The sequence below is a fragment of the Spea bombifrons genome, chromosome 4, assembly GCF_027358695.1.
Source record: "Spea bombifrons isolate aSpeBom1 chromosome 4, aSpeBom1.2.pri, whole genome shotgun sequence".
Classification (NCBI taxonomy): domain Eukaryota; kingdom Metazoa; phylum Chordata; class Amphibia; order Anura; family Pelobatidae; genus Spea; species Spea bombifrons.
Genome location: NC_071090.1, coordinates 65382408 through 65404290, shown reverse-complemented (window position 1 = coordinate 65404290; position 21883 = coordinate 65382408). Strand labels below are relative to the sequence as shown.

The following is a 21883-nucleotide window of genomic DNA, read 5'->3' as shown; positions in this document are numbered from 1 at the left end:
GGCAGGCCGAATCTTTGAACCAGGAGAGAGAAGACGCTCTTGTCCAGGGACCAGTTTGCTTGGGAGCACTGAGATCTGCTGAGATCGTCTGCCAGGCCGTTGTCCACTCCTCTGATGTGCATTGCTGCTAAATCCTCTAGATTCCTTTGGGCCCAGAGCATGAGCTCGTCTGACAGGGCCTGGAGCTTTGGAATGCGGGTGCCACCCTGCCTGTTTATATATGAGACTGTGGTGGCATTGTCGGACTGAATTCGTACAGCTTTTCCCCGCAATCTTGGACCGAATGTCTTGAGCGCCAGGAATACAGCTTTCAGTTCCCGATAGTTTGAAGATTGAGTCTGATCGGTCAAGGACCAGCTGCCCTGACTGCAGAGGCTGTTCCAATGAGCTCCCCAGCCTACCTTGGAGGCATCCGTGGTGAGAGTGACCCATTTACGTGGCAGAAAAGATCGCCCTCGGGCGAGGCGCCCCTTTGCTTTCCACCAATTCAATCGGAGTAAGACGTGTTCGGATACCCTGAAGTTGACGTCCAGATCCTCCAGACTCCTGGACCACTGTTGCAGAATGTCCCACTGAAGGGGTCTCAATTGTGCCTTGGACCAGCTTACCGCTGGAATACAAGCCGTAAGGCTGCCCAGAATACTCATAGCCATCCTGAAGGAAAGGGTTGGATTCTGTTGTAAAAAGGAAACCTAATTCCTTACTCTTCTTATCTTTGAATGTGGGAGATACAGCCTCAACGAGACGGAATCCACTATGAGTCCTAGAAACTGGATCTTCGTGGATGGGGTAAGGTTGGACTTCTTGTGGTTTATGATCCATCCGTGTTGTTCCAAGCATCGGGTCGTAAACCTGAGATGTGACAGGAGTTCTTGAGAGGAACCTGCTTTTAGAAGCCAATCGTCCAGATAAGGGACAACTGTGATTCCCTCTTTTCGCAAAGCTGCTGCAACCGGGGTTAAAAGTTTTGTAAAAATCCGAGGAGCTGACGATAGGCCAAAAGGGAGAGAAGTGAACTGAAAGTGACGAAGCCTTGAGCCGACTCTTATGGCAAACCGGAGATATTTCCTTGAGGCTGTGGCAATAGGCACATGGAGATAGGCATCTTTTAGGTCTAACGTAACCATAAAGTCCCCTTGCCTTAATAGGTGGGTAACAGTGAGAATGGATTCCATTCTGAAGTGACGGTAAGGAATGCAGGCGTTGACCCTCTTTAAATCCAGAATTGGACGGAAGGACCCATCCGGCTTTGAGACCAGGAAGAGACGAGAATAGACTCCCTGAAACTCCTGATTCTTTGGAACAGGCTCTATGACACCTTTTTTGAGAAGGGTAAGGCTTTCGGCAAACAGTGCTGAATTCTTCACCTGAGAAGGGTAGCACGAAATCAGGAAAAGGGGACGTGGGATTTTGAAAAATTTTATCCTGTACCCGTCCGCAATGATCCTGAGGACCCAGGAGCTGTTGGTGGTTTGTTTCCATCTTGGCAGGAACCATTGCAAAAGACCTCCAACACCGTCAGAACTTCCTGCCCTCGGGTTTCTTAGGATGTTCCTGAAACTTCCTCTCGTGTTGTTTACGAAAAGTTTGAGTCTTGAACACCGGTTGAAAAGGCCTGGAAGGTCTATACTGGAAACACCTGTTCCATCTGTTCTTCCTATCCTGAGGAAGTGCCTTTTTAGTATCTGACATATGTCTGATCAGCTCCTCCAAGGGAGACCCAAATAGCTTGGTTCTTTCGAACGGTAAATCACACAAGGTAGACTTTGAAGCAGTATCTACTGCCCAAGAGCGAAGCCATAAGGCTCTTCTTGCCACGGAAGACAAACCCATATTACGGGCCGATAGTTTAAGGCTCTCTTCTGCAGCTTCCACCAGGAAGCTATTAGCCAGCTTCAGGTTCTTAAATAACTTAGACAAACCGTCATCCATAGCGTCCGACAGACTACTTTCTAAGGACTGCAACCAGATACCTTGGGCTTTAGCCACAGATGCGCTAGATAACGCCACTTTACTCTGGAAACCTGATGACTGGAACACCCGTCTACATGATGTCTCTGCCCTCTTATCCATAGGGTCTTTGAGACCAGCGACTTCACTAATGGGAATGGTAGTACGTTTAGAAAGTTGAGCTATCTGGACGTCTACTGAAGGGACATCTTCCCATTTCTCATCACCCTGAAGGTGAAAAAGCTGCTTAAAGTGCTTCGAGATGAAAGCTCTTTTGCCTGGATTATGCCACTCCCTATACATGAGGTTTTGCATATTAGGTAGCATAGGCAACCCTTTTGGGTGCGTCGACCGGTCTGTATCCTGAAACAGCCGTGAAACCTCTTTAACAAATTTACGCAGTTCCTGCGGAGGAAAGCTGGACTCATCCTCTGACTCTTCACTGGATGAAGCCGAGTATGATGAACTAGAGGCCTCTCCAGAGGACCAATCAGACAGAGGGGAAGCCGATTCCCTTTTACGTTTGTGGGATTTAGCCTTTACGGGCTCCACCGGCTTAACTGCTGCAGATTTAAACGTTTCAAACGTTTGCGCCAGGTTGTCCTGGAACCAGCCTAAGAAAGACTGCATGTCTTTATGTTTTTCTTTTGCCAAACTCTCAGCGGAGCAGGCATTGCAAAATTTCTTTTTACAACCATAAGGCAAAGGACAGGCACATTCAGTGCATGATAAATGTTTGGTTTTAACCACAGCCTTTTTTGGAGCAGGTGTAATACATTTCTCCTTATCTGGTGAAACCGGACCAGACATCTAACATACAAAGAGGAAAAAAAAAAAAAAAAAAAAAAAAAAAATATACAGGGCAGAGGATTTGAAGGGTTAAGATTAAATCAAATCCTACCTTACAACTCCTCAATCCGTGTGGGGGGGCTGGTGACACTGAAAAACCAGTGCTGACAAGCTCCTCTGCTGTCAGACTGGGTAGCACAGGTTTAAATATGAGAAAACAATTAAGTTTTCGCGCCCTGAACCAGAGAACTGCTTCACGCATGCTCAGTAGCGTGTTCGGTACTCTTGGTGGAACGCAGCGCCCTCTGGCGTGCGTTCCACCGCTGTGCGCATGCTCCAAATTCTTGCCGGCATAAAAACTCCGGCGGCTATGCAGCTCCGTAACGTCCGCCGATGCGGACGGTACACCTCGCTCTGCTCACCACCCGGGGAGCAATCGGAGGAATCCCCCTGGACACAACCCGTGTGCCCCACCAGAAAGGAAGAAAAAGGTCCGTCCCTGACAAGGAAGAACTGGAGGTATTGGGGCTGCCGGGGCTATTATAGGGGGAGTAGGAGGGGATCTTAACCTCTTCGTTTCTAGGTCCTTGTCCCTAGGAAGAGCGACACCCCGTGGTACTGACACTATATGACAGGAAAAATTTTATTTATTTAACGATGGAAAATGAGTAAGACTAAAATAAATCTGCACGATTGTGAATGCATCAATACCGACAACATCTAATTAAAACAAACACCACACATTTGTACAAGAGCAATAAAAAAAATTAAATATTTATTTGAATAACAAGTTTGGAGTTTAAGCTGCAATGTTGGCAATGTCAATTTCAATTTTATTAGATCACAAACTCATGCACCAAAATAGGAAAAGAAAGAGCTACCAACTACTTAACAGCTGCTGATTTATAATGGAAAAAAAAAATATAAAGGCATGTAATCACTATACAAAATATAAAAAAAATGTATGAAACACTAGCAACCACAGAACAGAAAGGTTATTGATTATACTTAAAAAGTGTTTTGTATTTACGAGTGTGCACATTTAGAATGACTGAATTTAAGTGACTCAGGCGACCTTATTAATTGTTTAGCCAGTGGTATGAACTAGTTATACCTTTACCACACTGCAGGAGATTCTCCTTTACTACTGATAAGAAAACAATTGTTAATACAGTAACTATTGCCAGAACGAAAGAAAGATTCATCTTCTTCACCAGAAGTGCTTTTAAGCATAGTAGGGCATCCCTTAGGCTTCGTAATGTTGATTATAGGGAGAGGCGTTATATTCATCACCACCAAGACTAAGGAATCCGCTAAGCAACATAAAACTGGAGGGTACGAGGCATCTTGTGCCCAGCCGAAATAAACAAGTCTTTCAAGAGGAATCATGCACCCTCCAATGTCAATACCCACAGCCCATTTATTGCCTCTTCGATAGGACTTCCAAAGGCATCCAACATTGTCAGACGAATAATGATAAATACACATATATAAATGAAGACACTAACTGCTTATTTGACACTACAATGGCAATGTCTGTGCTGAGTGAAAGCACCTTTAAAAAAGAGCCTACGCGGCAAGAGATAAGTGTCTATAGATTCAAAATGAATCAACTGTATCGGATAACAATATCATTCTTCAACTTAGAAGCTGCCTCAAGATTAGGTGCATCTTCAGTTAATGTAACAGGAAGAAGGAAAAAAAACAAAAAAGGCATATGGATTTTTCATGTATTAAATCATACCCATTCATAAGTTTGACCCAAGGCCACGGAATGGGTAGACGCAATGATATATATTTATATATATATATTTTTCTTTACAATTATTTAAATTGTATGATGGTAAGGAATAGGGTCTATTTAAAAACAAAACCAAACCAAAAACAAAAAAGATCTAAGTTAGCCTTGATTAAGAAGTGGCACCAGGTGTTGGATTAACATTTTGAGTGGCCACTTGAGGGGCAACCTCTATGATTCGTGGCTTGTCTATGATTCTGGCAGTGCGGTTGCCTTTTTCTACAATGCCAATAATCCATGCTTGATGACCCTCTCCATACTTCGGCGATTTGATCTCTGCACAGAAGCGTGCAGCTTGCTCTCTCGGCAAACATATGAGGAGACCGCCTGTAAAGGAAAGAGTAAATAGGTCATTACATACCATCTGCAAGCTGGGGGGCGCACCAACCCACAATCCTCACAGAACACAATGTCTGAAATTTTATTCCATGATCCAATAGAATTAAGAACAGCAGAGATCATATAGTACATACACGATGGGTAATCAGATCACCCCAACTGTGACCTCACCTGATGTTTCAGGACAAGACCCATGCATGAGGCCAAACATATTCCCACAGGCTTTGCTGACAGCGGCCATCTTGGCCAACACTGGCAGGTTATGGATAACAAAGGAGACTTCATTCCGCTGCTGTTTCGCCAAGTTCTGTGCATGCCCTAAAATTCCAAACCCCGTTATATCGGTAGCAGCATGTGCATTAAACGTGTGCATGAGCCCAGCAGCTGAAACGAGAGAACAATATCGAACATTGGGGGTGAATCGTTTAAGACTACTGAATAAAAGCTATTCACTGAACAAACTACATTAGAAACGGGACACCATACATTACTGGAGCAGTCACCAAGTAGTATGTAATGAGTTGGAAAAGCACACATTGTTATATTTATGTTGACATTAGATATACACATACCCAGAGGTAAACATAGCAAACAAGAGCTATTGGAGAAATTATGCAAGTGTTTTTTCTTTATGTAGCTGTCTGTATAAACGGCACCCATCTGCAATATGTCTACCAGTAAAATATAAAAAATAAACCTGTGATTGTTTGTTTAGAGTACAGTGCTTGTGCTAGGGAACCCACTAGGACTGTTTCTTGACAACCTGGACTCTTCTGTAGGCAAATGTATGGCCAAATGAAAGTTTAGTAGAGTTTAGTACACTTTGCCCACAGTCCTCTCATTTGTGATCAGCAGAGACACCTAGGGAAGATTCCCAGGCTATTCAGAGACCCAACATTTAAAGTTGTTATAGACCCGTTGTCCACATTTCCAAGACTTTTTTTGCCACGTATGCCTGCACACACTATATTATATCTATATCCCGATATCAAATGACACACACATATAAAGTATGTGCATATCTATATAGAGCAGTATCGAGTTGGTTTTTCTAAAGCATCAATCTTTCTGTAAAGCTGCCTCTTGCTGCTTGTTGCGTTAATTGGCCTGCCCATGCACTCCTTTGGGGGACACAGAGGAGAGGTCTGGTGTGGAAGATATAAACCTGAGCAACACAAGTGACAGGACGTTTTCAGTGCCAGAATCACTATTTTGTACAAAAAAAAAAAAAAAAAAAAAAAAATTATATATAGATAGATAAAATACAAAAAGTAGAGTTCTCAATACCTGTCCGGTTTAGTCGTGCCATATTCATCATCGCCTCCTGGTATGCTAACTCCACATCTTCCTGGGTGACCACCAGTTTGATTTTATTCCATTTTTCTGGCTGGTTTGTTAGAAAAAAAAATGCCAACACATTTATTAAAAAGCTAGTTTGATTATTTAACTTTTTAAATATATTATTATAATAGCCAACATAGACTTACAATATCTAACCATTGGTGGACAGCTACAGCCACTTGGGTTCCTAGAGGTTTGGTCAGCACAAGAACATCTCCTGGTACAGCATTGTCTGGCCTGCACAGATATAAAAACTAAAGTAATCTGTTATCAGGTTAAAACTTCGGGAGGAAATAATAGTGATGTTTACAATAATTAAAAAGGGAGTTTTGACACACACTATGAAGAGAAACACCAGCGAGAAGGCTTGGCCTGCATAATGCATTATTAATAAGGGGGGGATGAACTATTATTTTGGGGCCTATTTTATTGGGTTGGGTGACTACTTTACTTTGGGCCTCTTTCTTTCTTACAAGAGCCCAACGAGGCTGGTCCTTCATAATGCACAATGAAGTCTGACACCATTCTGCCTGCTTTATGTCTTGCTAGGAACCAGGAATTGTGTTAGATTGCCCTCTGTTGGTAGTAGACAGTAGTGCACAATGTCAGCTATACATAACTTTCCAGGAAGGTTCACCCCTGAGATACAGAACGCATGCACAATTAAAAAATTGCACCCTTTAATAAAATGCATCTTAACTCTTCATTAACTAGCTAAAATGTAACCAAGATTTTTTTTTTTTTTTTTTTAAGATAAAGTTAAGATTTTGAGGTTGAACAGGATAGTATGTGATGTAGCCCATATTAAGAAAAAGTTGTACAGCAGAGGAATTCCGCAGACTAGATGTGAGCCTGGGAGACCTCATTCCAAAACGGTAAAGGGGAAAAAAAGGTCTTCCAAATAGCTGCCAACGTTACCGGTATCCCATAGCCACACAGAATAGACTGGATTCCGACCTTCATCAACACACCCTAACTTCTCTATTCTTCACCCATTCTGATTACATTAAGCGAAGCGCTGAATGACAATCTTACTCAGCAACACCCTTCCTTCTAATGCCTCGCCTGAATACCGTTCACTAATTGACACTTATATTTCCCATATTTAGTATTACGACTTGACAATACGGCTACCACAAAATTATAAATATATTGTATAAGTAATCATTGATATATTTTATAAATAATAAAATCGTGGCATTCAGACTTACATGATGAATTCATTAGGCTGACATACAGTCGTAGCTACACCTCCTAGAACTACCCAGGGATTCAATACTGTCTGGCCCCCCGTTACTGAGGTGCCCGCTTCCTCTGCTGCATCCTTGAAGCCTTGGATTATGAGAGGCATCACCTTGTCTCTTTCCTGCAGTGCAAACAGAATTAAAGTTACTACCATTCTTATTTGTACCTACGATACCGTTTTCTCCTATCTTGTCAGTTTCCATTTTAATGCTGGTTAATAAATCGGCAATGGATAAAACACGCACCCACAAATGGTTCAGAGGATTGAGTAAGGAGATACAATGGATTTTGACAAAGTAGCCCAAAATAGTTAAATTGTAGCCAATATGATTATTACTGTGAAAGGACACATTTCAGCAGCTACAGGTTTTCTGCTGTTCCATCGTATCTTAAGCATTAATCCAAATAACTCCATTGTGAATCATGCATAGCAAATTGGTACTTCAAACTAAAATTCACCAAAATTAATGAGAATCATTCTACAACTTTCAGTTATATGAGGGACCTGGCTTAGAGTAGTCCAAATTACATGTGTTAATGTCGTGGAACATTTTCAGTTTTATTGCTCTCTTTTAATGCAAACATGGGACTCCCATTTCTCCCAATCTAAGCACCCCCTGGCAACTGACTACACTCTGAAGAGGTATATAACAATTCAGTTTCAGTCAGTTTTTTTCTTGTCACTCATTATTGTTATTGGTTTATTAAATCAGTTTTGCACTCATTTGGAATTAAGCAGCAAATGTATAGCTGCCGAGTCCCTAGACACCTAATAGTAGATAGCTTTTTGCCATTATTCAAGCTTAACCCGTGTCCAATATCTTATATGTCCAATATTTGTAGTTATGTATACAGTTCTCTTAATATCAGAAGGAATAAGAAAACCTACCCGATCAGTGAGTTTATTGCTGACACCTAAAAGCATCAGCATATTGTCACATTCTGTAACACCCATTGCGTACAAGTCGCTTAACACATTTGCACATGCTATTCGTCCCTAGAAAAGAGTTGATAAAGTTAGTTATAAAGCATAATTATGATACATATATATATCTCCCTTCTGCTCGCTACCCTTACATGAGCAGCCAGTACCAAGGAGGGACAGTGAATTAATTATCTATTCTCTGTGAATAGAAGTCAAGAAGGCAGCTCCCAGTGGCACACAAAGTATATGTCTACAACACACGCTTATTTTAATAAGTTAAAAGGACATCACAAGTTTATTATAACTGCAAAATTTGAAGAAAGTGTCTGAGAAAGTCACCAAGTTAATCCTGATAAAATTATTCTCAAACTACACATGTACCTGCTAGATCCAAGTGTCTTATGTCAAAGTCCGTGTGTTTATTATACATGTGCCTGTACGGACATAAAAAGTCATGATTTCCAGCACATCTAAAAAGGGGCTGTTCAAGGTTTAACTAATCTACTTTATGGAATTTTCAAAAAGAGGAGGAAGAAGGGGGCTTAATCAGGTTACAGAGGTAAGAAAGACTGATGAAGGCCTTTTGAGGTTAACACATTGGCAGCCATACCTAAATGTTTCATGCTTATGGCAGATCCTGTGTAAAGAATAGTGATTTTGTAGGGGTTGGTTACTAAGACAGCAGCCACCGCTGGACAGGGTTTCTGCCACGACACAGATTCTGTTCAGCGAGGTCTGCTCCAACTGTGACATATGTTTTATTTCATCTGAAACTGTACTTAATAGAAAGAAAAAAAATCTCACCATCATGTAAGGGTCATCTACAATAGGATATATGTAGTCTGTAGTCTGAACCAGAGAAAGGCCACCATGTCGCAATGGAATGACACACGTGTCCATACCAATACCTAAAAATAAATCAATATTAAACGCTTACGAAAAAGAATATTCCTGCATAACAGATGCAATCATTCTTGTATTCAAAACACTTTTTTTTTTTTTTATTAGACCACTATGATTTATTCCTCCTTTCCCGAAGCAGTCACATGTATGGAGATAAGCAGGGACTGATTATCCTATGGACAGATCCTCAAACTGCAGCACTCATCATCTTACCTTCAAACTTTACCACCGTCTCCAAACATACAGACCACGCTTTACCAAAAACGGCAGACTCATTTCCTCGTATACATTGACACTGTTAACTGGTTGCATTATTTATTTTATTTACTATCCAAGGCTGCTTTTTTAGAGACCATTGAATGGGAAACGTCCTGCTGGCCTTGCATTTAGCCTTGTTAGAGTATTTGAGGCCACCAATCCGCTCACAGGAATTCTCATATCCAGTCAAATCTGGTTTGATTCTCGTTTAAAAAAAAAAAAAAAAAAAAAAAAAAAAAAAATCATGTTGCCATTTTTCTTCAAATTGGTACTATGTCACATTATAAGTACCATAACCCAATGATCAGATTTTTCGGCTTTAATGAGAGGCTTAAAATTACAACAGGAGCCAAACCGATACCAACGGGAAATGCAGCATTCACAGCTGTGACTGGAGCCAACCTGACGTGTTTCACCTCTTCAGGAGACAATCAGAATGAAGGGGTGTTCTCTGGACAGCATCAGCATCAAGCATGGAGATAAGGGAAGAGGAGCATTGCTTGAGACCTCCCACAATATATCTGAAATCCATGACGTTGACATTTGTGCATACATGGGAGTTTCAGATTTAACTTAAGCCCTTTGTGACTTTATGACATTCTATAAGTGGTCTAAAAGGTCATTAATACGTCATATTGTCTTTGCACCATCAGGGTCATGTCCCCACCAGTACACAGGAGATCAGACCGTCATATTAGCATCGCTGGCTCCGTGCTAAAGATGTCTATCAGAAGCAACAGAGAAAGCCCACATTTCAGTCTGAGCAGTTTAAATGCAGATATGTCAGAAACAGAGTAAAAAGTTTGCCGGAGGCTCTATCCAAATGAACCCCTGCAGGCTGATCATAGGTAATGTGATTTTATTTATTATTCTTAAAAAATTTATCATACTGGAAGGGTTATACTTGCAGAAAAAAAGTTGAACATTCCTTACATGACCAGGAAAACCCCTGGTCACGAAGGGGTTAACATACTGTACAACTTCCATGTTACTGCTGTAAACAGCTATGCTTCCATACGAACGCACAGTCAGTTTTAATAACCTATAGCTGTGCCACCAAGACATGTTGTACTGCTACATACTACCCTGGATACTGGTTCCAAAACAGCATGGATCAGTAAATGTGCCTATCGTAACAGAAAATCCCTATACGGTAACTGCAGACATTATTACCGTCACCAGCATCCACATAAAAAGGAGATTGAGGAGGAAAAGTCTCCCAAAATATCACATACTAACAATGGTATCCTCTACGTCTGCAGATAAAGGAAGGTTATTGGAACAAAATTAAATATATAAAAAAGGTTTTTGTCAACACCAATTATAATTATTATTATTATTATTATAAATAAAAAGAACAAGCCTGAATATGAGATGACCCTATTGGAGGGGGGGGATAAAGCCACTCATATGCACAATTACATTCTGCCACGCACTCACACACACATTTCTGAAAGTAAATGAAAGTGCATATGATGGCACGAGTGTTCCTCAAATCTATTAGACTAAAGCCAGCAATACGGCCTACTGCTGATCACCCCGTGATCTCCTATGTACCGGTAGGGAAATGCCAACCTATAGGACGAACGATTACGTCCTTGGTCACCATTTTCTGTAGTGTGCAAAAAAAAAAAAATATATAAAAAAAAAATAAATTAAAAAAATAAAAAAAAAAAAATAAAAAAAAAAGCACAAAAGAATGCTTGGGATTCGCATGAAGCTATCTTAATAAGTGAAGAGGAATTTAAAAAAGGCAGACTAGATTGGCTACTTGGTTCATTTCAACCATCAATATCTTCGGTCTTAAACTAATGTTTTTTTGTATTTAACATGCCACTTAAAATCTCCCACATGGGAATGCTGCCGTAACATACGCTGAAAATAATACGTGTTTGCTATTGATTTTTTTTTTCTCTCTTTTTTTTTTTGTTATTTTCTCTCCACGAGGGCATTAATAAACCCCAGAGGTAAAGTATCCTTGCCTTGAAAGCCTCAATGGTCTTAAATATAGCCGTGTGTCTGAGTGTACAGGGTGACTACAGTCAGACAGGTTCTGTAATCCTCACCAGAACGCGCTAACCGTTTGGAACGAAGCCACACATATCCGGTTTCTCTGTGAGGCCGGGTCTGCAGGTAATCTTTACTTTGTTTGCATCACTGTGCAAATAGCACAGAAAAAAAAGGAGGTCTGGTCAACACAATGTTCCTGCATTGGCAGATGGTTCATCCATGTGATTCTTGCTGACAAAGTGAAACATGGATAGAAAGAAAGGAGCGTTTCGAACCATTCCAATGTAATAGTTGCTATGGCTTATTCTGTAATGGATGCAAAGAGCTATTAACAGACAGGTAATAAGGTTTACTCCTTTTTGTTTTTTAAATGCCATTTAAAAAAAACGTTGCCAAAAATAAAATATATACATTTTAGGTTTCTATAAATGATGGATAGGGACAATACGGAATAATTGGAAAATTGTAACAGCAAAAAAAAAAAAAAAAAAAAAAAAAAATACGCAACTTGTTTCAAAACAGATTAGAAGATTGAATGAAGTGCGCTCTCTCTCCCACACACACACACACACACACGTTCTCGCTATGTTTCTGGATAGTTTGTGTTAGTAATATGATACAAGGCCTAAGGCCCTGCTTCTACAATTGGCACCTATGCCAACAGAACAGAACTTAGCTCCAAGAGGGGAACACACCAGCATGTAGTGGCGAAGACTGAAATGGATTTTACATAGAAGTGCTACGCCATTAGAGGTATAGACCAAAACAAAAAAAAAAAAATCATGAAAACTAATCTTGGTAAATGGTAAAAGAAAGCAAAAGACAACATTTAAAGACAATGATTCCATTCCTCTCAGATGAACGGATCAGAGATAATTACAGTGAAGTCCCACGCTGTGGTCATCCTTGAATTGTCTCACAGAGTAGCAACTAAATGACATACATAAAATTACTGCAATCCTAGGCAACGGACATTTATGTTTTCAAGACACTTTTGGGTTTCAATTGCAGAAAAGGCAAATTACTTTGTGCAGCCAATCCGAGATGAAAGAGTACTTAAATAACGTAACTAAGGCATAGAAAATATTAATGCATTAGCACTCACCCAACCTTGGCATAACTGCCCCAAGAAACTGCTCATCTTCCTGGAAGTGATTCTCCTGCAAAGACTCCAGCAGTTTTTGCAAGACGTCCTGAGGAACTTTGCAACCCGTGCCTTTTAGCTCTGCAAAGCGAGTCAGGCGGAAGCTCTTATCAAGCTCGTAGCTTTCTGGATTGAAAGACTCCCGGACAGACATGGCTCACGGCTGGATGGTTTTCTGCCCCCCACGTTCTGGTTAATGAACAAATGTCTCAATTCCCTTTTTGAAAACCCTACAAAATAAAGCACAAACACACTAAGCATATATCACAAAAATATCATCCTATCAGTTATTCCTCATACTAGTAAAGTGCCGTTTAGAGGGCTGGGAAATCCCCAATCCCTGGTATCTATCATTTAATCTTCATCTATGGATACATTTTGGTTCCCAAAGTCTACTTTTTTTTTTGCAATAGGATAATGGTTAAAAAGACAGACCTGAACAACGTTCAACTAGCACACACATGGAAAGATGATTCTATTATTTTTTTCCCTCCAGTGACAGGCTCATACCCAGTATCTGACTCGGCAGTGTGAGAGGAGCATAAGCTTCTACATGTGGACCCAAAAGGATCCACACCACTAGAAAGAGGAGGTCCCATGGAAAGTGAATATGTTTGAGCCTCAGAGTGCTCCATACTGTCATGTACTTTGGTACCAATTTACTCCCAAAAAAAAATCTTTGCCACTGTAAGCAGTCGTGTGATGTGTTGTGTGGCTTCCCAGTTCAAAACACTACAATGAGTTGATTCTTTATGGCACTGCTAGTGAAGTTCTGCTTATCTAATAAAGTCTTCTCCTCTATAGACTTTCACAAGCTGCACAAACACATAATAGTCCCTTATTCAGCAGATACCATAGTGTTATTACAAGTTTCTTACTGTTCAACCAAACATCTCTAGAGCCATTACGGTGTTTATCGTGATAATTTAGTAACAGTTCCTAATTAAGGGACAAGTTTATGCACAAATTATTTTATCAGGATCTGAGGAGAGATACAATCACAGAGGCATCCCAAAAAGGTACATCAGTGAAATTATAGGAGCAATTTCTACTACACTCATTTATTAAAGGGACATTCCAGCCAACATATGCACATTAATGCAAAATCAGTAACTGATAGAGCTTGCATTGCTTTAAGTGATTAAATCTTTAGAGAAGGACAGAACTATGGGGTTATATGCCACATCTATACCGAAGAAACAAAATCTGAACGTAGAATATATTTTCCCAAATCATTCCATCCTTTTTGTTTCATCAGTTCCTGTTATTTTGTTGGTTATATATCCTATGTTCTGGCTAAGCGTCAAGGCAATGGAAAAGTTACAACTTGTTTTTAGCTACATGCTATGCAGAAGACATGGTCGTCTCTAGAAGGTTTCCAGTCACTGACTGGCTACTCGAAACAGCCAATCAGCGGCATGGCTTGTCAGACCACAGAGCTGTTCTTCTCCAGCTCTGGTGATACAACTTCTCCATAAGGCAAGTGTTTTATTTTATATTTGACAACCCAAGTACATTATAGAAAGACTTTTAAGGATCACAAAAGGAGGACAGCCTCCAGAGCCCACTTACCCAACTTGTATCTCTTATATACATAAGCATGCCATAGGGAGAAGGGAAGCACAACAACAAAGAATTCAAATACATCAAGGGATTAAATAAATAAGTAGATGGAAGCAAAGGGAGCAATAGTAGTTAGAGAGTAGAAAACTGGGGGTAATGTGAGAAAGTTCTACTTTACAGAACAAAGCAGTAGTAAATACCAGGACTAGACTTCCAATCATAGTGCAGGCAAACATAGTAAAGGAATTCATTATCTAAACACAATTGGTACTAATGAGGATTTCATGGGTTAAAAGCACACATATCAACAGTACTTTGTTCTTCATATGGCCTGAAACATATAGTGGATACATTTAAAACATTATCTGAATGCATACATGCAGACCTAAGAGGGTAAAAAAAATATATTTAACCCTTTGAGGGCTAGAGTAATTTTTCATTAAGTGGACTCACGAGGCCAAGCAAAAAAGTTTGTAGCTTTGCTAAAGGTCTATTTAGGCAATCTTATAAAACAGCTTATATAGACAGTTTAATGTCCAGACAACCTCACCAAAGAAGAAGGCAAGTATTTTAGGAGCTAACCAGTGGCAGGAAAGCTCACACATAGGAAAGTGGGCTTTTTTTGTGGGGTCAAGAATGATATATCTGGTTGGCCTCCCAAACACTACCATGACGGCCATGCTATCAAACAAAAACAAAATTGTTTTTAGCAACCGGCTATAGATTGTGTATTTTTAATTTTCAGTTAGTATAAGTCGGTTTGAGATATATACTTTGAAAGGGATACTTTTATTTTAAGGCAGAGGAACTTTTATCATGTCAGTATCAATGACACTCACGGATTTATAAAGAATAGGTTCCACTGTAGGTAGGTGCTGGCTTCCTTTAAATACGCATCAAGGGGTATCTATAATATTGTACTGAAATCAACGTGGCTGGTTTCCAAATAGCTTTTCCAAGAAAATTTACACTTTTTATTCCAATATCACCAGATTGGTATCTAATAAGAAAATAATTTAAAAGTCCAACATTTTGTTACTAATAGATTAAAAGTATTATCTATTTCATAAATCTATTATCTATCGCAGCTTTTGTGCGATGTTTCTAGACAGCTCCATATTAGCCAAGCATACATTTTCAAGCGGTTATCTTCAGCCAAATGTGCTAGACAAACACCCTGACTCCTCATCACAATGCCTACAGTAAATAGAATGTCTTAGTCCTAATCACCCAGAAAGACTCACTGACTCATGAAAATCTATGCGAAGAAAGGACTCCTTACAGGACTTCATTGGCACTGCCATAAAGAATCAGTCCAGTGTGATGTTGAGTTGTAAGTCACCAAAGATATAACATAACTGACCGCAATTGCAACCTACACATCTAGAGATAATGGAACGCAATGAAACCAAACACTTCCCATCAGTACTAATCCACGTTACTGTATACACTTAACACAGCATTTAGCTCTTAACAACATTTTCTCATAGTACTTTCACTTTAAATCCCCCTTTTCTATCAGTTAAAATAAATACTGTTTGCATAAAAAAACACCACACACAGCAACCATGCCGTTTTAGTGCCAAGAAAAAGCTAAACTGGCTTTGATGCTATAGAATTAGAAGCAGATTGCGGGGCTACGGAGGCACCCGGCAAGCATGCATTCAGAAGAAAGGACAAAAAAAAAAAAAAAAAAGGGAGAAGAGTGTGCGCGTCTTGGTATGCAACGCCGCTCCTACCGTCAGGACTGCGGCCATGATCAGGGACACCTTAAATTTCAGGACAGCCTTTAATACAGCAGAAGACAGACCTTTATTGTGTGAGAGCTAGGCTTTGTCTGCAGGAACAGGTATCTACAATACTGTAGGAGACAGAGCACACTAACTGCAACCCGGACCCCTATTCCACCACACACAAAATCATCACACAGATCATGGTTCTACACAAGGCTACAACGCACTCGTACGACAAATATTCTTCGGTAGAAAAAAAAAAATTAAACAATGAATGGCTGTCGTAAGGCATGTGCAACTGCAATGGACTATGAAACCCATACGTGACCATGATTAGGAAGTACTGCAAGTATGCATCTGATTAATGCACTGATCAATATAAAAAAACTTTTACAGAGACAGTTCATGGGGCAGACTTTTCAACATTTCTATTCAACCACCATAAAATTATAGCATCAACACAGAAACCGTCTGATGATGCCAACCAAACGGTTAATTCCTTACACAGGTTTAGATTACAAGAACTCCTTATAAACAAAACTGATTAGAAGATAAAAAGTATCCACAGAACTTTTAAAATATTGACTATGGCTTCTGCTCAAATCTACACAAGACAGCGAGGTCACCTGAGGTTAGAGGAGACTCATCAGACAGCATCAAAGAACCTCAGCTTTACCATTACCAAAAAGCAGAATCACATGTACAGACATTTAAGAATAAGTTAGAAGGCAAAAGCCCATACCAGGGGGAGATAAATGCAGTCATATAAGTGACATCTGTTCATACATTCATCGCATAGGAAGAACTACCTAATCAACTTAATGGCATGAGAGATGAAAAGGGGCAGAGGCATTCAAAGAACCCCAAATAACATTTTCTTCGGTAGCTATATTGGGTGCATTACAAATACCTGCAAAACGTAAAGCTGTTAAACCGATCAAGCGACTTCAAAAAAAAAAATAAAAACCAAGTGGAAATGCACACAACTAACGAGCGGGATAGAGAAAAATACCGGGCGGGGGAGATGCACAAGTGATGAACTAACTTGAGATAGTATGCATGGCCGGCTTACTACAGCACGATCCTGTGACCGGGGCGAACTACAGCACGATCCTGTGACCGGGGATACGGGGCGAGCGACAGCCTTTGTGTAACTCAGAGCGCCGGGCACATGGGACAGCTTTACGGCTTTTATGCCGCTACACGGCAGCTATTAGCGCCTGTCAGGGGTATGACTGGAGGGCCAGTCATAGCTTCATGTCAGGCAGCTGCTGTATAGAGGCACTGAGGGCCTACAGCTGTGTGCGGACTCGGTGCTGGAGAGCAGCTCTTTAGGTGTGTACACAGGACGTCTCTATTCATTTGTTGAGCCTCTGGGCCTCAGGCCCCGGGCTGCTTCCTCCTCCCCGGCCGCCTTAAAGGCGCAGAGAGCTCCCAGCCCAGCCGGACAGGCATCTCCCAGCCTCCAGGCCCACGGTACAGGCAGGCGGGAAGGAAGATGTCGGCAGCTGGCTCAGTTTAACCCCGCCGCTGCCAGTCCCCTCGGCCCTTAAGGCGGCCCGGCCTGTTCCCCACCCGAAATAGCTCACCGCCCGAACAAACGGATCGCGCGAGGAGGTGACGTGGTTCTACTCACGGAATCTATAATCCTATTTAACGGTTCCCCTTTAAACAGCGGCGGCGGCTTCCCTCCCCCTGTGAATCCTCTGCTCCTCCTCCCTCCCTCTCACTTACCGGCTCTCCATCCGCCTCCCTCCGCAGACTCCTGTACACCCACAATGCACCGCGCGGCCGAGCTCTCAGCACCCAGTGCACACGTTATATACATCACAGGGCACTGAGCGCTCCCGGGGACTGTACACGAAGCACTCAGCTGAGGCACTTATGAAAGCAGCACAACGCTGGCACACAAAAACACTTACCCCGCCAAACACATTTACCCTGTCACACAAACACATTTACTCTGTCACACAAACACATTTACTCTGTCACACAAACACACTTACCCTGTCACACAAACACACACCTTGCCACACAAACACATTTACTCTGCCACACAAACACACTTACCCTGTCACACAAACACATTTACCCTGTCACACAAACACACTTACCCTGTCACACAAACACACTTACCCTGCCACATAAACACATTTACTCTGTCCAGAGCCGGCCTTAGGTGTTCAGGCGTCCTGTGCGGACTAGTTCTCTGGCACCCCCCTCGACAAAAAAGAAAGAGAATAAATCTAGTTTTAATTAGAGATTATTTATGTGCATGTGCAAACAAGCACAATAATATATAACTGGAAACACTGGTAACAATAATGTACCTTAAATACATTAAATATAGGAAAAAAAGACAGCTAATAGTGCAATATTTGTAACAAAAACATTTTCCCATTAAATATTGAAAAAATTGGACCCTAGGCAATTATTTTCATTTGCACCCTAGCATGCAATCACTTCCTCCGCTCCCACACCAAAAAAAAAACCATGCTGACTGCAGATTAGGGGAAGACTGTGAGAGTTAGTGCAGTCTTCCCTCCTGACTCTACTGTGACTTTGAAAGGTCCTCTCTCCCATACTCTTCCCCAGACTCCTTTTGTCCCCTTATTCACTAAGCCACGCCTCTCTTTTCCTTCCTCCCTGTAGTTCAGGTATAGATCAAATAAACAACACATGTAAACAACACTTGCGTGTATAGCATTGCAGGTATAGTCCAACAGGTTAACACACAAACCCAGTTTTGCAGGTATAGATCAACTGGGAATCACATGCAAACTCAGCACTGAAGGTATAGATCAAATAAACAACACTTGGAAACAGCACTGAAGGTATAGATCAACTAAATAAGATCTACAAACCCTGTATTTGCAGGTATACATAAATAATGTATGGAAACATGGCATAGCAGATATAGTTCAACAGAATAACACACAAATCCGCACAGGTCGCACACCCCTAAGGCTGGACCTGACTCATACAAACATACTTACTCTGCCACAAACACATTTACTCTGTCACACAAACACACTTACCCTGCCACACAACCACACTTACCCTGTCACACAAACACGCATACCCTGTCACACAAACACACTTACCCAGACTAAACCATTCCTATTCTTGTGGCCCAGCTTGTATGTACTCAACAGTTAATGGTCCCCAGAGCTCAGCTATATTTGTGTAGCAGTATGACATTGGGTCACGCTCCAGGTGTACCAGGTGTTAGAAGTTCAAATACGTAGACCAAAAATCTCCAAAACAAAAGTAATTAGTCGATAAATACTAACCATTCATTAGCTAACAAAAGAAGGCATGAGGCTCCTGACCTCGAACAATGGCCAACAGCCGATAATAAACTCTTCATCAGGTGTTCTTTCCTTTATGTTTTGGGGTGGGTAGTTGTAAAGTTGGTTGACACCCCCCCTCTTGCTACTTGTGTTGTTGGATTCACTCTCTCCCTGTTTCTAATGTAGCAGGATATTTTTTCTATCACTTCTTCTGACCACATATTATAAGTTGCCATTTCTGATGGAGTGTTGGGGTTCTGCATTATCATGTTTTTTGTTGCATCCTATGTGGTTAGTAATTATACTTTAATTCATGTTTGAAATTGTATTTTAGAACAGACCTATGCTTGTTCTTCCTCTGCATCCTCAAGCTGTACAGGCCAACAAAGGAACATCTTGTAAATGACCGTCTCTGGAGATCGGGCTGTAAGTCCACTCCGGGTTAACTTGTGTTCATATACAAAATAAAAGGTCACACTTGTGAGAGGTTACAGAGAGCATAAAGTAGATTGATGGGTTATTATAAATCCATAATAAGGTGTACCCAAACAGATATCTCCAATGGTTTGGAAGGAGAAGGGGTAGAAAGGGGTTGGTAATTAGGTGACCTAATGTCTATATTACACTGTGGGCTTTTTGACAGTGTGATGAGTACTTGCTTAAAGGGACAGTTTACTGAAACCCCATTTCAGAAGAATTCTGCAGAACCTCCCCATGCATTTGCAAAAGGACAACAAGACATTGAAAAGGACCACTCAGCTGTCATATACATCAGATATGAATAAGATGACCGTAGTGACCCTTAAAAGCAAGAAAACTGGACGGGAGTGGGTAATGAGGGGGGAGGATCTGAACAAGTGAGACGACAAGAGAACAAAAAGTGGGGTGAATTGGAGCATGTTGTAAGGTGATGTGATTCAGTGTAAGACCTTGAATGAGGCAAGGGAGATAAAAGTAACAAACATGCAATCAAAAGGCAGGAAAGCTATTTTAAAAGTTTACTGGTCTATGCACTATACAGAGATCAACTCTCCTGCAAACTCCATCAGTGAATAGATCCATTTGTACTTTGAAAAGTGGAGGAGACTGGGACTTAACAGGTGGGATGAGAAAGAGAGAAATGCCCCCAACAAGTCCAAGTCAATAGCCAGGTTGAGTGTTTGGCAACAGGAAAAAAAGCAAGTTGCTGGTGAGGTGTTATTAGTGCCAAAACACCAGGTAAAGATGCAATACAAAACAGCGTCAAGGACATTACATCTCTTCATTGCGTTTTCAAATAAGAATAAACCTGCCAGGTTAGAATATTAAAAGCTTCACAAAATCGATTGCCAGTGGATCATAGCAACATAACCTCTACATGCCAATTGTTTATGATTACAATAAAAAAGGTTTTTACAGGATTTGCTCCCAAGATTCACTGACTAGGAGTTCTGTTTGGTCTGTTCTCAAATACTCTCAACAGTGCACATCTTAAATTCTGTTTCAAATTAACACAAGTGGCTCAATCATTTGTAGAAGTGTTGATTGGTACTGTTGGAAAAACTTTTGGACCAAAATTTGAGAAATTATAAGAGTTGTAGACTGCAGGTGAAAATTTGAGATTATAGGTCAATTGTGAGGTCAGATGCATAGGATTAGGATTGATTTGTAGGTGAACACTGACCAAGGTTTCATATTTGAAGATGAACCCAGCCAAGAAGGCATGAGAAACATTGATGAAGAAAGAAAAAACTTTTCTATTGGACACCTCCTCCTTACCAGCCTGTGCCCATGCCATTAGATTTTACCATACTACTCTTTGCACCAACCTTTGAGAAGGGCACTGTCGTTCCTCTTGTTTAATAGACAGCCAGCTCATTGTGTGTTCTTTAAGCAAGTCCCTCCTCACCCTTTGTTTCTTTATGTCAAAAATATTAGTTGAGTCACTACTTATTATGTATATAATATAAATATTAATAACATTTTTAGTGTACATCCAGTGTCAGATAGTGCCATTTTTATTGGTGGGGCTTTTTAGGACTATATTTCCTGTATCTAATAAGACAGAAGCTGTTTTAGTTCCCTGAAAACTTCAGAAAGATGAAACATATATTGGATGTTACTGTGTGCCACCTCACCTTGCTTAGCAGTCTTACTCTCCTTATCCCTCTCTCTACGTATAGACTTAATATGATTTTCTGTCAATGTAAAGTTTAATGTGTTTTTATATATTTTTCTGATATCTGATTAAAAGATGTATTATATGTGAGTGCAACCATGGGCATCTGCAAGGTGGACAATCGAGGCAGCTCTTTAAAAAACTTCTCCATGCTCTTGTCGCCTCTCGCATGCTGGCTGCATTCAGATGATGTCAGCGCAGCACAGGTTGCGATAGCAGATCAGCCTCGTCTCTCCGTCACCATTATTATTTATTGTTTATATAGTGCCATCAAATTCCGTAGCGCTGGACAATGGGTAGATAGGATATAACAAGTAGTGGTGTATTTCACAATAGGTAAAATGTAAAAATGACATTGTAAGGGATGGACCAGCCACACTAGTGTAAGTATTGCAGAATAGTGACTAGAAGAGGTGAGCTAAAGGAATATGGGG

General features: G+C 40.8%; 1 protein-coding gene across 1 annotated transcript; it reads right to left on the bottom strand.

Moving 5' to 3' along the window:
• Nucleotides 1-3482: 3482 nt before the first annotated feature.
• Nucleotides 3483-17707, bottom strand: SEPHS1 (selenophosphate synthetase 1). Its single transcript, XM_053463102.1, has 9 exons — nt 17635-17707; nt 12664-12932; nt 9192-9295; nt 8352-8459; nt 7429-7583; nt 6364-6454; nt 6164-6263; nt 5048-5260; nt 3483-4864 (listed from the first exon to the last, which is right to left on the bottom strand). The coding sequence occupies exons 2-9, from the start codon at nt 12854-12856 to the stop codon at nt 4650-4652; spliced, it is 1179 nt and encodes a 392-aa protein (XP_053319077.1). The 5' UTR covers nt 12857-12932; nt 17635-17707; the 3' UTR covers nt 3483-4649.
• Nucleotides 17708-21883: the final 4176 nt, after the last annotated feature.

What these genes read in the sequence shown, in the direction of transcription:
- SEPHS1 (XM_053463102.1), bottom strand. Translation starts at nt 12,856, where the DNA reads ATGTCTGTCCGGGAGTCTTTCAATCCAGAAAGCTACGAGCTTGATAAG. An exon ending in GGCAGTTATGCCAAGGTTGG is followed by an intron (nt 9,296 to 12,663) that starts GTGAGTGCTAAT and finishes ATTTATTTTTAG; the next exon opens with GTATTGGTATGGACACGTGT. An exon ending in TCCACCAATGGTTAGATATT is followed by an intron (nt 6,264 to 6,363) that starts GTAAGTCTATGT and finishes CTAACAAACCAG; the next exon opens with CCAGAAAAATGGAATAAAAT.